General features: G+C 40.5%; 1 protein-coding gene across 1 annotated transcript; it reads left to right on the top strand.

Annotated features, from left to right (window-relative positions):
* Positions 1 to 216: 216 nt before the first annotated feature.
* LOC104036026 (albumin-like) lies at positions 217 to 13,198 on the top strand. Its single transcript, XM_075709160.1, has 14 exons — positions 217 to 301; positions 1,838 to 1,898; positions 2,755 to 2,887; positions 4,167 to 4,381; positions 5,183 to 5,315; positions 6,387 to 6,484; positions 7,554 to 7,683; positions 8,604 to 8,818; positions 9,364 to 9,496; positions 10,343 to 10,440; positions 10,600 to 10,738; positions 11,298 to 11,521; positions 12,006 to 12,138; positions 13,148 to 13,198. The coding sequence occupies exons 1-14, from the start codon at positions 217 to 219 to the stop codon at positions 13,196 to 13,198; spliced, it is 1,848 nt and encodes a 615-aa protein (XP_075565275.1).
* Positions 13,199 to 13,988: the final 790 nt, after the last annotated feature.

Below are 13,988 nucleotides of genomic sequence, written 5' to 3'. Positions count from 1 at the left end.
CAGAGTAACACATAATAAACAAATAATATCAAATTCATTTTTGGCAAGGACAGTCCAAGTTTTGTAATCTTCTTCGGACCAAATGGAAATCTACAAATGCCAGCTCTGTGGTTAATATTTTACAGAGACAGGTAGCAAAGGGTATATAAGCAAATGCTTTCCCTTCAATCGTCCTAGCATTTCCGAGTAATTTAGCCCACCTCATAATCTGCAGCCATGAAGTGGGTAGCGTTAATTTCATTGATTTTCCTCTTTAGTTCTGCTACATCCAGGAATCTGCAAAGAGTGGCTCGAGACACAGGTAAGAAAGGACTAATTAGTTGTCTTTGCAGTCTCTGGTGGATCAATTTAATGACTTTAATGCAATTTCACGAACAATTCTCGTAAGCCTGATCCAAAGAGAACCGAAAAATTTGATTGACCTGAAAGAAACTAAATGAAGAAATGGTAAGGTGATGGTTAGAACGCTCCAGACAACTTAACTGGGCGAGTAAGTTTGGTGACGTCCCTTTGCAACATCAGTGTAGCGCATGAATGGATGTTGATTATTCAGAATCTGGTACGTTGCAGCATGGAGAGGGTGGATGTGCTGTGCTTTTGCAAGTGCTGTCTTTTGAACGATAGTTCATAAGCGAGCTCCTCACCAATTAAAGACAACGGTTTTCGCATGAGTAGGTCAAAAATCCAGAAATCTGCATCGCAGTCTGGGCTATAAGAAGGCTAGCCAAAAACTCCTCATTGTGTCATTTCTCCCCATATTATAAAACTTCAGACCTTGGTCAAACAAATATTTCTGCATGCAGTCCTAGAAATTTTCCTACTGATATTTTTGATTTTTGTTTGAAACATGAAAAAATCCCAAAATTTAACAAAACCGAGTTTTCAGGAGCTGGCTGGAAATGCCAGTCAACAGCAGCAAAAAAACTTTAAATTACAATTTTCTGCACTGAAACCGTTATTATCAAAGCAGGCATATTCCATGAGGTAAAGGAATTACTCTTTATGTTTTCTAAATGCTCCTGAGTGGTATTTCTAGCACAAAATGACTGCCCCGTTCTAGCTCATTCGTTAGTGCGGCCACGTGCCCCAGTAGCAGTTGGGAAAATCTTACGGGAGTCTTCTCGCCAGAAGCGAGGTATAGCTACAACCTGTATTCCTTACCATCGGGACCAAGTGAAGGGGTTTACCTGCTTTCCTTCTCCTAAAGAGCACAGATGATATGCACCGAGTGGAACAAGAATATGAATCTGCCAAGTTAATAGTTTTGCGTTCAAAAGAGAATTCTACTAGTGCTTGCGCTAATCAAACTGCAGCTGCATCCCTTTATTTGTAGTGCAGACAGGATAATGATGATGTTTATGCAAAGGACGTGTTTGCTAACCCTTAATAGTAAGCTACAGCAGTCATTTTGAATAGTTGAATTAAGTTTGTGCTTGCAGAGGTAAATGTTTTATTAGAATCCTAAGAAATCGCGTGCTTGGGTTCCTTCAGAAAGATTGGCGTGCGTGAGAGTTGGGGGTCTGCAGACTAAGGGACAAGAATGCTCATCTGAGACAACAAAGAATTCAAGGTGGCCTGAAGAAAGCTTTAGGTTGAAGTTCCCAAAAAAGCAGTATAGATTACCCAGGATGGTGTACCCAAAGGTGAGATTTTACGAGCGCTCAGCGTTAGCTTGGTCCATTTCAAAACAATGATACTACTCCTTTAAGTACAAGAGCTGGGTGAGTGCCAAACACTTCCAAAAATCTGGCCCAGGGTGCCCGGAATGTATTCCTTAAGGGGTCTGGCACAGCCACCGTGACGGCGAGCATCATTGTTCTCTCTGTTTTTCTTACAGACCACAAGAGCGAGATTGCCCATCGCTACAATGATTTGAAGGAAGAGACGTTTAAGGCAGTGTAAGTGAACATTCAGCTTATGTTTTCTGATTGTTTTCCATCTCTGTTGATATTGGACAAAAAAGGGAAACCGCAGCACGCTGTATGAGCTAGTGAAGAGCGTATGTGTCTCACTAAGCGCGGCATTGAGTTAGCCTTGTTACTGTTACTATGCAAAGCCTACAAATACTTTAAGACCTGCAAAAGTCACAATGACTTTGTTGCTCTCTGGGAAAAGAACTCCCTGCAAACCTTATGAGAAAACCCGTGCTCCTTGCGTGAAAAGAAAATAGGTATGAGCAATACAGTTTTGATAGCCTTAGGATGGAGAGGAGTTACGCTGGATTGAGACATTACCGAAAAAAAAAAAACAAACCCACACCAAAAAAAACCCACCCCCAACAAACCACCAACATCAAAAACCAAACCTGCGACAGGTTTTCTGAGCCAATTCAACAGTTTTCTTTTGCAACCTGTTTTGGGAATAGCAGAGGGACCTGACAGGGACATAACTACTGCTGATAGAAGGCGGCCTGAAGTTTGTCATCTGTAACAATGGCAAAAACCAGCTTAGCTGATGGCGTTTAAGAATACGCTGGTACAAGTGGCAGAAAACTCAAATCACAGTCTTTTCTGTTTTCTTTCTAATCTATTATTCAAGACTTTTGTTCTTGGCAAGTAAGGTTAAAAGCATTTTTCAGAAAGGAGGCGAGAAGAGGAAGGATATGGGATCCGGTACTATGCTCTTCATGGTACTCTGATGAAGCATTTGTGCATGTCGTTTGAACAAACAATTTTGAATCCAGAAGCACCTTTGAAAAAAAACTGACTGTTATTGTTTCTTATCTCCACATTCCACGACTGCTTTCTGTTTCAGTGCCATGATCACTTTTGCCCAGTATCTTCAGAGATGTTCTTACGACGGACTGTCTAAGCTGGTGAAGGATGTTGTTGATCTGGCACAGGAGTGTGTGGCCCATGAAGATGATCCAAAGTGCAAAAAACCACTGGTAAGCAGCGAATGCTTTGGCACTGCGTTTCTCCTCATTCTACGCAGCTACCAGAATCATTCTCATTGAGGATTTATACCTGATCCTTTCAGGTGTTGCTGTTGTTATCGGCCAGTGCTCAGATTTTAGTGCTGAAACAAAGAACTTGTTACTGTCATGTTCTGAACCCTTTCAGAAATGCCTGAATGATCTGTGGAGCCATATGTTGGAGCCCAAACACCACGCTTTGGCACATTATGTTTAGCACTGCCTGGAAATAAACGTTAGCATTTAGTCCCAACACCCCAGCTGTAAAATACAGGTCAAATTCTAGGTATTAAAGTGACCAAAGTGTGCAGGTTTTCACACTGGGGTGACCTGAAAAGGTATGTGTGCTAATTCAAGGTACTTAGTTCAAGAATTTTTTTTTAATAATTCCTCTAAGATCAGGTAACAAGAGAAGTTTACAGATATGTAAGACCCCTGGATGCCTAGGAGGCTCAGCCCGGCCCTTTAGAAAGTTAGGTGCTTGTGTTCTTGCGAACTCTAACACTCCAACCAAATGATGCGACCGCATTAGTTCTCCCTAAAGGTTTCCCAAGCTGACCATCAAGTAGAATACCAAATCCTGCTTCAATTAATCTGAAAATTCAGTCTAGTCAGATTAGAAGTAAAAGGAGATTACTGTCTTGCACAGAGTATTGCAAATGATAACTAAAATTATTTTCTTTTCAATAAAGCATTGTAACAGTTTTTAGTCACAACTCCCTGAAAGGAGGGTGTAGCGAGGTGGGTGTTGGGCTCTTCTCCCAAGTGGTTAGCGATAGGACAAGAGGGAATGGGCTCAAGCTGCGCCAGGGGAGGTTTAGGTTGGAATTTAGGAAACATTTCTTCACGGAAAGGGTGGTCAAGCATTGGAACAGGCTGCCCAGAGAGGTGGTGGAGTCCCCATCCCTGGAGGGGTTCAAAAAACGGGTAGATGTGGCACTTGGGGACATGGTTTAGGCTAGTCTACCCTTGATTGGTTTAGTGTGGGCTTGGTAGTGTAGGTTAATGGTTGGACTGGATGATCTTAAAGGGCTTTTCCAACCTAAACGATTCTATGATTCTATATTGGACCACATAAACTAAAACTTCATGAAAATGTGTTCAAAACAATGGATTATTCTGATTTACGGTCTAAATCTTATCCAGTAAAAATGTATTTACTTTTCAAACTGGGTTTTCTTTGACAGATAAAGAGAATGTACGTTACACTGTCTATAAACAACAATTCTGACTCTCAGCATCTCCCTTATAGCCCACCATTTTCCTGGATGAAATCTGCCAAGTAGAAAAGCTCCGCGACTCATATGGTGCAATGGCTGACTGCTGTAGTAAAGCTGATCCTGAAAGAAATGCGTGTTTCCTGACATTTAAAATTCCCCAACCAGACTTTGTTCAGCCGTACCAAGTACCAGCGTCTGATGTGATATGCCAGGAGTACCAGGACAACCGGGTGTCACTCCTGGGACAGTAAGAAAAATGGCCATTTTGTACTGTTTAAGTATTTAGTCGTGCGGAAGGGGGATCCCCGAGCTATAGAGAGTGTGTGGACATGCAAGACATTTGAAAAAGTTGCAAGTATTCAACCTCACGTCTGCATGTATAAAACAGTTGCTCAGTCATTAAATATCCAAAGCTCTGATCATGTTTTTCATTCCTTGCTAGAGCAGGTTTTTCCATTCAAAAACGGGCTTTAAGGGATCACATCTTATAAATCTTGGGGGAACTTTTTTTTTTTTTTTTAAAAAAAACCTCAAAAACCAGTGTTTCCAATAATTTTATAATATAAATTATAAAATATATATAAATATTATATATATAAATATATATAAAATATAAGAAAAATTATAAATGATTTAATAATTTACTTGCTCCAGCTTCCCACTACCCCCATTGTAATTGGAAAGGATGAAGATAGATAACAGTAAACAGAATAAAAATTGGCAATAAAATCTTGGTGAAATGACCACAGATTAATTTGTCACACTCAAAATCAGAATTTTCAAGTATTTGATGATGCATTTTAAAAAAGCGTATGTACATCAAACTAAGCAGCTGACAATATGAGGCGTTCATCCTTCCGTCATTGTTATCGAGTCTCGCTTTAGAAACAGTGAGATTTAGCAGAGCAATTACCTTTAGTAGGCATTATGTTAGGAAAGTAGATTACATCTCTAAACTAGAAATAAAAGTTATAGAAACTGTAAGAGATTTAAAGCCACTTGCTGTAGTCATTGGAATACGTAACTTATGTTTTCCTTTTCCTTACAGTTTCATCTATACTGTTGCAAGAAGAAACCCCTTCTTGTACGCCCCAACAATCCTCAGCCTGGCTGCTGATTATGAACACGCACTTCAAAGCTGTTGCAAAGAGGGCGATGTCGGTACTTGCTTGGATGAAAAGGTATATCGAATTTTTAACTGTGGATGAAAACTAAGCAACTGGTCTGCTACACAAAGGTCTCTTCTGATCTTAGCAGCGATTCTCTTTAAAGCGAGAAGTTATTTCAAAAGGCTAATGTTAAATTACAGTTTTTAATTCCAGAATTGTGCTTTCCCATGGTGGTTTTCAGTAAACATCTGTATATGGCTTCATAGAAACTAAGATGGTCAAAAAAATCATCTTTTGATTTTTTTAAGTGAAAAAAGAATCAAACTAGATAATTAAGCTTGTCTTTTTGTCCCTTTGCTAATACGTTATCAGGCAGCTATGAGTATTACGCAGATGCGCTGAATCCAATTAAAGTGTAGCACTTGTGATTTTTCATCTGTGGTAGACTGAGCGAGGAGGCATGCTACCAAAGAGGCACTAGGGAAAGACAGCTCTCACTTGGCAGCCTGACATGCCGTCGCCACATCCAATGTGGAGGCGTATGGGAGATCTCTCCCGTTCTTCCCCTGTTTGTTGCCCAAGCAAATGCAGGAAAAAGAGCAAGAAACGGGTAGAATCTTCCTGTTCATGCAAACCTTTGTATGAAGAACTTGTAGAGAAGGGTCAGGATTAATCACGTCTTAGCCCTGTGAATCAATAGCAGATGACTTGCCCATAACTTAGCTTTTTAGAGAACTGTAGCCAAGATTTCATGTTAACCTCAAGAATGGCATGAGCCAAACTTTCCCTTTGTCTCAAACTCAGTCCCAGTGACTTCTGTGTAATCACTGCGGTGCTTTGAAAGATAGCGTACGCTCCTTTGAAGCCACAGGGTTTCCACGAGATGGAATTATTTGGTGAACAGCAGCACGTCCATAGGAGAATTGCACCGTGCCATAAGGTACAGCGTATAGACTAGAAGTTAAATGCTGATTGCGAACTGGTTAGGACTGCCTAAGGAATTCTCAGTTGGCTTGGCTTTTCATCAGAGCTAACTGGACCAGAACCTGCTGTGTTTTGAAAGTGGGATTTTCAAATTTGCTTTTTTCTCAGTCGATTAGATGTCATCAGTTTAATGTGACAATGTGCATCCTGTTACTGTAGGCAGCTGCCATGAGAGAAAAAGCCAAGAAGGCAAATATGAAGCAGCAGTATTCTTGTGGAGTGCTCGAGAAGTTTGGTGAGAGAACTTTCAAAGCATCGTAAGTTCCAATCAGTTTTTTTTATAAAAAGTAGGTTTGTTAACCTAAACCTGAAAGTACTTACGAGGAAAACATCAGCATATATAATTCACTTCTACATGCTGAGTTTGAAAACTGCACTCACGGTGCTTCCTAGCATACTTTTGGCTGAGGACCGTTGTCCAACAGAATAAAGATCAGTGGGTCAGTCTTTCAACACTAGGCCGACATCGATTTCATAGCCTACTTATTTAAAGGTAGAATTTAATTGTGATCAGGTTTCTGCATAAAGACTGGATGCCAAGGGGAACCTGTGTATTCCAGGCTGATAGCGAGTACTAGTAAAAAGATCAGCCGTGAGAGTTACAGAGAAATGAAATCATCTCTAGAACCAAACCAGGAGGTGCGGAGTGACCTGATGGAGCGTCACTCAGAACCACAGATTCCAGTGTGTCTAATCTACATTTTTGGCAAAGCTGTGCCCTGTTCCAGTGCCTACAGCTCTTAGCGATAGGCGCATCGGTAATCAGCAAAGTAAGTTGCTAGCTTGAACCCTAAAGCAATCAACGAGTCAAATCTGGCAGAATCACGGTTGTTCTCAAAGGCGCATTTTTAAAATTAAGAAATACTTTTGCAATTAATAAGTGGATCACCTGCCTAAGCACAGAGAAGTGCTTTCATTCTGTGGCTAGTCTAATACGCTAACGTTGACTAGGATTACCTTACTAGATACAGTCAGCGTTGATTTAAAGGTTTAATTGGGACTATATACGTCTGTGCTAAGTAACCTAGAGATGCTTTACAGTCACTCAAGAGTGGTGGGGAATTCTAGGGCACAATTCTTACATATACAACTCAGAACAGAAGAATCACAAACTTGTTTCCTTCAGTCTCTTTTAAAAGAGCACTGGGTTACTGGTGCAGGTATCCATGCCCTTTTTGTCTAGTCACCAGAAATTAGATGTGACGAATGAACAGATATTTACTTGAAACAATGCTGATCTACAGTATCATAAGTGTTAGCGACTTGCACGTTTTCTGTTCAATATGGAGCTTTAAAACAAGGGTATTTTTCTTCTTTTCCACCTAGTAAACTTGCTCTCTTGGGCCAGAAATATCCCCAGGCTCCATTCTCAGAACTACTTCACATTGTTCATGATATTAAGGGTATCTACCAAGAGTGCTGTGAAGGGGACATGGTAGAGTGCATGGATGACAGGGTAAGCTAAGTATTTTTCAAAAATGTTTACATACTTGAACAACGTTTAGGAAGTCAAGAGTTTGTGCAGCTATTCATTCACAGTCCAGGGAACTTGTACTCAACACTGCTGGAAGGTTCCTCAGCCACTGAAAAACTCAGGGCCAGCTCAGCTGTTACTGGAACTAGGGTTTGGACCAGTTCCACATCTAGCCCTCTATGATCGTGAGGGCAACGAGCTGTGACTTACAGTATAGCGTGTGCATTTAGTTGAGATCAAAACATTTATCAGGGAGATTGTTTGATGGTATTTACTCATTTCAAATCAATCATAAACAAAGCAAAAGAAAGCAGAGGCAAAAAAGCCACAATTTCTTTTTTTTTGCCGTCCTGTTGTGTGTACCGCCATTAATCTGCCTTTCCTGTAGTACCAATGAACTCTAGAAAGCAGCCTGCATGGGAAGATTAGCAAAACTGTGCAATAGTGACATGATTTAAAAATTGCCTGCCTGGCTGGAACGTAGACACACTTTTTGAACCACCTGGTGTCCAGTGTTGGCTTTACGAAGCTCTGGTGTTTTTCATGTTTTGTCCTCTATCAGAGCTGGGCACCTGACAGAACTGGCAAGATAAATGAGGCATCCTTGTGACAGACTTGACTTTCCTTGGCTTTCCAGAGTTTGTCTTCTCAAAGTTTCTAAGATCAGGGAGGCAAACGCATTCTCCCCCATGCCCGTGAATGTCATGCTCAACACGCACAGGATGTGCCCATCCCTCTGATTATTTCTATTCATATGGAGACAGCATTTCTTTAGGAAAGTGCTAAGTAAATAGGAGACCTGAATGAAAAGGGAAGAGTCTGAGAGACAGAGAGGAGATTAATTAATCTGTCTTTAAATTATTATTTCATAGCTTGTCTGATAGTATGTTTTAACTTTACAGGCACAGCTTATTACCCAAATGTGCTCTAAACAAGATGTTTTCTCAAGTAAAATCAAAGATTGCTGTGAGAAGCCACTTGTGGAACGAAGCCAGTGCGTTATGGAGGCAGATTTTGATGACAAGCCTGAAAATCTTCCTTCACTAGTTGAAAAATACATAAAAGATGAGGAAGTGTGTAAAAGCTATGAGGCAGGCCACGACGCATTCTTGTCAGAGTAAGTAGTGCCAACAGTACGCTTGCTTGCATTTGAACGTTCCCGCAAATGATCCTCTGTCTTTTCTGGACTATGGCCTTTTGCAACCCTGGAAAAACTGTCCTCTTGGGTGTTTCAAGTTCATACGGAGAAAAGAGATGACCACATGGAAGCCCAATATCACTAATGTAGCTTCAGGCCTAGTTGAACCCCTAGTTGCTCATTCATCCCTTGTGACCGTTTCTGTTCAACATTGTCCTACTTATCAAAGCTGAATATATCAGTGCCTTTCTTTTGTTCGAGGGCTTTGTGCATGCCCGCAGACATCATCTGCTTAAGAAGGATTCTGTCCCGGGGAACTATTTTGTTCCTCTCACATTTGCCCTGTTGGCAGACAACAGAACAACAGAAAAACTCTACTAAAGCAAGCAAACAGCATTCCAAGCTCATTGTCCACCTTACCTGATCTCATCTGAGGAACTGTCATGGTCAGTTACTGTGTTGTACATGGAGACAGCAGCATGTTATTTGGGAGCTCTAATTCTGTCAGCTTGTGTGTCTTTCAGGTTTATTTATGAATACGCACGAAGACACCCTGAGCTCTCCACGCAGCTGATTCTGAGAATTACCAAGGGATATGAAGCACTCCTGGACAAGTGCTGCAAAACAGACAACCCTGCTGCATGCTACGGAAACGCTGTAGGTGCAAAGCTTTCTTTGCAGATAACTAGAATGCTTGGTCAGTACCTGTCATGAAACAATTGGGTTGAGAAGCTCCTACAGAAGAGCAGACAGAAAGCATTTTGAGAGACTAATCCCAGGGGAAGTTAGTGTTCTGATAGGAAATGAAGCAGTCCAGGGCCCATGACAAGGATACAGAGTTTTCTCAGATCACAGAGTAACTTCACTCGTCACTCTACGGAATTTCAGACTAGTCTCGCATAACTGCCTGATGCATCTGTCTCTCAGTGATTCTGCTTGTCCTAAAAAAGATGATTAATAGCTAGTTAGTTGAATTATGAGCTCTGCTGCCTATACTGAGTATGGCTGCTCGTGGATTACGATGGGAACCTGCACGGCCAGCTAACATAGAGACGCCTAAACTTAGGCCTTCTAATCTTCAACTGAATTGCACACGAGTCACGGCACAAGTTCAGTCACCGGCAGCTTCGGCCAAGGGCCAAGGCCAAGAAAGACCATGTTCCCCTCACGGCTGATAATCCTATACTTGAAAAATATCCACCCAATTTAAACAAACAAACCCCATTGTCTAGAAAGCAAGTCCAATGGGTAATTAGTTTAAATTAAATTTCAAAAATCTTGCTGCCTTTTTAATGGCATTTCTGTTAGAACTTAACACTCACATAAGAATCAAGTCCTCCCTACGCCATCCAGGCTATACGAAGTGATCGGCCTTGCAGAATGGGTATCTTACATATATATACATACAAAATAAGATTTAGAAGAGGTCAAAAGGTATATTTGTGTGGCTGTGACAAGGATGTCCTGCTCTAACGTTACTCATAAATTTGTACTTGTTTGCAGGAAGAGGAATTGAACAAACATATCAAAGAAACTCAGGAGGTTGTAAAGACAAACTGTGAGCTTCTCAATACCCATGGCGAGCAAGACTTTCTTAAAGCGTAAGTACTTTCTGATAAATATTCTCGAGTGTAAACAATGATGCCGGCTGCTTTGGTCAAATCTATTTGGTCTTCACTTCTATTTTCACTTCAGTGGTCTAGCTCAGTTGAGCATTCTGCAAATGTAAGCAAACAGTCATTTTGATATGACTTTTTCAGACTTCTGATCCGCTACACTAAGAAAATGCCTCAGGTATCAACTGAGACCTTGATTGAAATTGGAAAGAGAATGACACACATTGGCACTAAGTGCTGCCACCTTCCTGAAGACAGACGCCTACCTTGTTCTGAGGGAAGCGTGAGTACATTTGTTTATTTGCTCTACTCCTCTTGGAGATTTCTTCTGTTCTCAGAGAAGTTGAATTCTCATGAGAATAGTAAACTCACTATGATTTTTCATCAACCCCAGGCTAAGCATCTACCTAACAGAATTCAAAGTATGTTCATTTTTAATGGACGTGAGAACCTAAATAGTTCTCTGACGGTAGCTTGCGAAAACTTCAGCTAAACTTTGCTCTCCATCAGAAAGCAAAAGTGAGACGATTGGGTCTGCGGCAGCTTGCATTCGGAAAAGCTAAACAGTCTCCTTAAAAAAAAAAAAAAAAAAAACACTACCAAAACACAAACCCACTACATACTTGCTGATTGTAGCCTGATGGGCAGACTGTTTGCAGATTAAGAAATGCTCAACTCCAGGAATAAGTATTCGTTTTAAATTTTAAGACCGTGCCATTTCTGAGCAGGTGTTTAGATCCGACACCTTCCACTTCCAGCTATGCTACTGTGTCACAAACATCACATATTTCTTCTGTTGTTGTAGAAGGTGTAACTCATGTTCGTCCTTCTTGTCTTTTCAGCTGAGCATGGTGATTCAGGATATGTGCAAGAGACAGGAGACCACACCTATAAATGACAATGTTTCACACTGCTGCAGCGACTCCTATGCTTACAGGAGACCGTGTTTCACCGCCATGGGAGTAGATACCAAATACGTGCCTCCAGCATTTAATCCTGATATGTTCAGCTTTGATGAAAAATTGTGCACGGCCCCTCCTGCTGAACGGGACTTAGGGCAGATGAAGTAAGCCAAAAGAAATGCCTTGTAGAAAAACTTCTGAAAGCTACAAACCCCCCGTTTTGTCATCCGACGGGCACTTCACTAGCAACAGAGAGTAAACCGGATGAAACTATGTGTTTGTACTGAGCTTGTCAGTGCATAACACCGTGTAGTCTGGAAGAGGCAAAATAGGGTATTTTCTCCAAAGAAAATCCATGTCTTAGCTGACCGGTTTCATGTAAGTCCACCGCCAGTCCAAATCTTAAGATGTACTTAATTAAGATAACATACAGATCATTTCAACAAGTTTTTTCCCACCTGTAACTGGGATAACGAAAAGCAAACAGATGGCTGTGGTAGTCTGGGAGTTTGGAGGCACAGATAGACACAGACTTCTCTAGACATGACCCTCATAAATGAGCTGTGCCTGCATAGAATTGCATATTTTAAATTGGGAAGTCAAACTATAACAGGTAGCATTAACCGTGTATTGTGGCTTTCTTTTCAGATTGCTTGTCAACCTCATTAAACGCAAGCCCACGATGACAGAGGAACAAATAAAGACAATTGCTGATGGTTTCACTGCCATGGTAGAAAAGTGCTGCAAGCAGTCAGACATCGATACATGCTTCGGGGAGGAGGTATTTCTGATGTCCTTTAAAAAGAAACAAACCAAAAAACTCATACAGGAAACTAGAAACTCACTAGGAAACCATGCGCTACGACAGTGGTTCTGCAAGCTGTTACGGTTACTTGTCCATGTGCCCTTACAATTAATTTGCCTGCAGAGCATCACATGTATGTTCAATAGTCCCTGAACAATTTCATGTGGAAAGGTTGCCTGGAGGTAATGTAGTCCAGTCATCTGCTCAAAGCATGGCTAAATTCTAGATTAAATGAGGTTCTTCAGGGCCTTGTGCGGAGGAGTTGAATATCTACAAGCCATAGTTGAAAAACACGTACGTATAGAATTTAAGCTGTATCTCTAGCATACGTAAACTTCTTTTTGTGCTACAGAATCGTGTAGAACTCTGAAGGATTACCAGTAAAAAGTCCATCTGCATCAATTATCTGAGACATCTAGCAAATATAGGTATATTGGCAGGGGGAGTGCAGCTGATTATGTCCTATGAGCAGTCATTCCATTTTTTTTTTCAAACTCATCAACCACAAATACATTCATTCTTTCAACATTTACTTGTCTCTGAAATAACCACAACAGAAGTCTACCTGTAGCCACATTGCTGAGCAAGCTAAAAGCATTTACAAGAAGTATAAAGGACAGTTTCCAACAGGAACCTCATTATCATTTGAAGCATAGAACTGTATTACTAATATCTTAAACTGCTTACTGATTGAATCTTCTTTTAATTAGAACCAAAGTATTGCATAGGTAAATATATTAGGAAGACTTAGGAAAGAATTATTTCATCCCTAATTCACTCTAAAAGTTTATATTCTACCTTTGCAAAATTGAAAAATACCCAACATCCGGGAGTGCACAGATTCTAAGGTTAGAAAGTGCCATTAGAATTATCCTTCAAACCATAACACAGATCCAAATTAAAGTTTATAAAAGTTCCTGCTCAGGCACTACATACTTGGCTCCCTTGTTTCCTCTCTCACAACTGTTTGTGTTCTTTTTTCTAGGGTGCAAACCTAATAGTCCAGAGCAGAGCCACATTGGGAATTGGTGTTTAATGTGGTAAGTAACAGCAATAATGCATATATATATATATAATCGCATCATCTATCTATCTATCTACCTCTCTCTGCCCACCCTTCCACCCATTTAATTCCTTCAACTCAAAAAAGCATCTCGCTTCCCTTTAACCACCAGGCGTTTGCTTTTTCTAAGGGGTGGTTACCATCTGCCATTACATAGCATACACAAAGTTGAAGTACTGCTAGCATGCTACCATTTTACAAAAAAATCCTTTTTGTTTCTCCAATCCAGGTTGCCAGTGGGAAAAATATGAAGAAAAATACTTCTGTGTAACTTCTCCTGCCCATTACCTTTTTTCCTTTGGTATTGAATGAGTATTTCGTAAATCTTCAGTGTTTTGTCAAACCACATGCTTTTCCAGAAACTTTTCAATTCTGTTACTTTGAAAAAAAATTAATAATAAATAAAAGCTTTATAAATCTGCATCTGTCCTTGTCTGCTGGTGGCTACCGTAAGACAAAGCTCTGCAGCACTCCCTACACCCAAAAGGGTTGCTCTAAGTAGTATATATGGGCAGGGATTCCATTAGGTTTTCTGTTTCTTGCGCTTAGAAAGTATGCATGAAAGAATCTGAAAGGTGGTAAGACATTTAGCTAGACTTTCATATTCTGATTCAATTACAGGTTCACTTTATGCTTTACTTCAGCAATTATAATTACATATTAAGAGAATGTTCAAAGGAACCGTTCAGTCTAAATAAGATGACTAGCAACGAGCTCTTACATAAAGACAATTTTTTTTTTTTTACACATCAGCCACAAATCA

This window comes from Pelecanus crispus, chromosome 4 (assembly GCF_030463565.1).
Source record: "Pelecanus crispus isolate bPelCri1 chromosome 4, bPelCri1.pri, whole genome shotgun sequence".
Taxonomy (NCBI): domain Eukaryota; kingdom Metazoa; phylum Chordata; class Aves; order Pelecaniformes; family Pelecanidae; genus Pelecanus; species Pelecanus crispus.
Note: the sequence above shows the minus strand (reverse complement) of the source record. Positions and strands in the feature narration are given on the sequence as shown.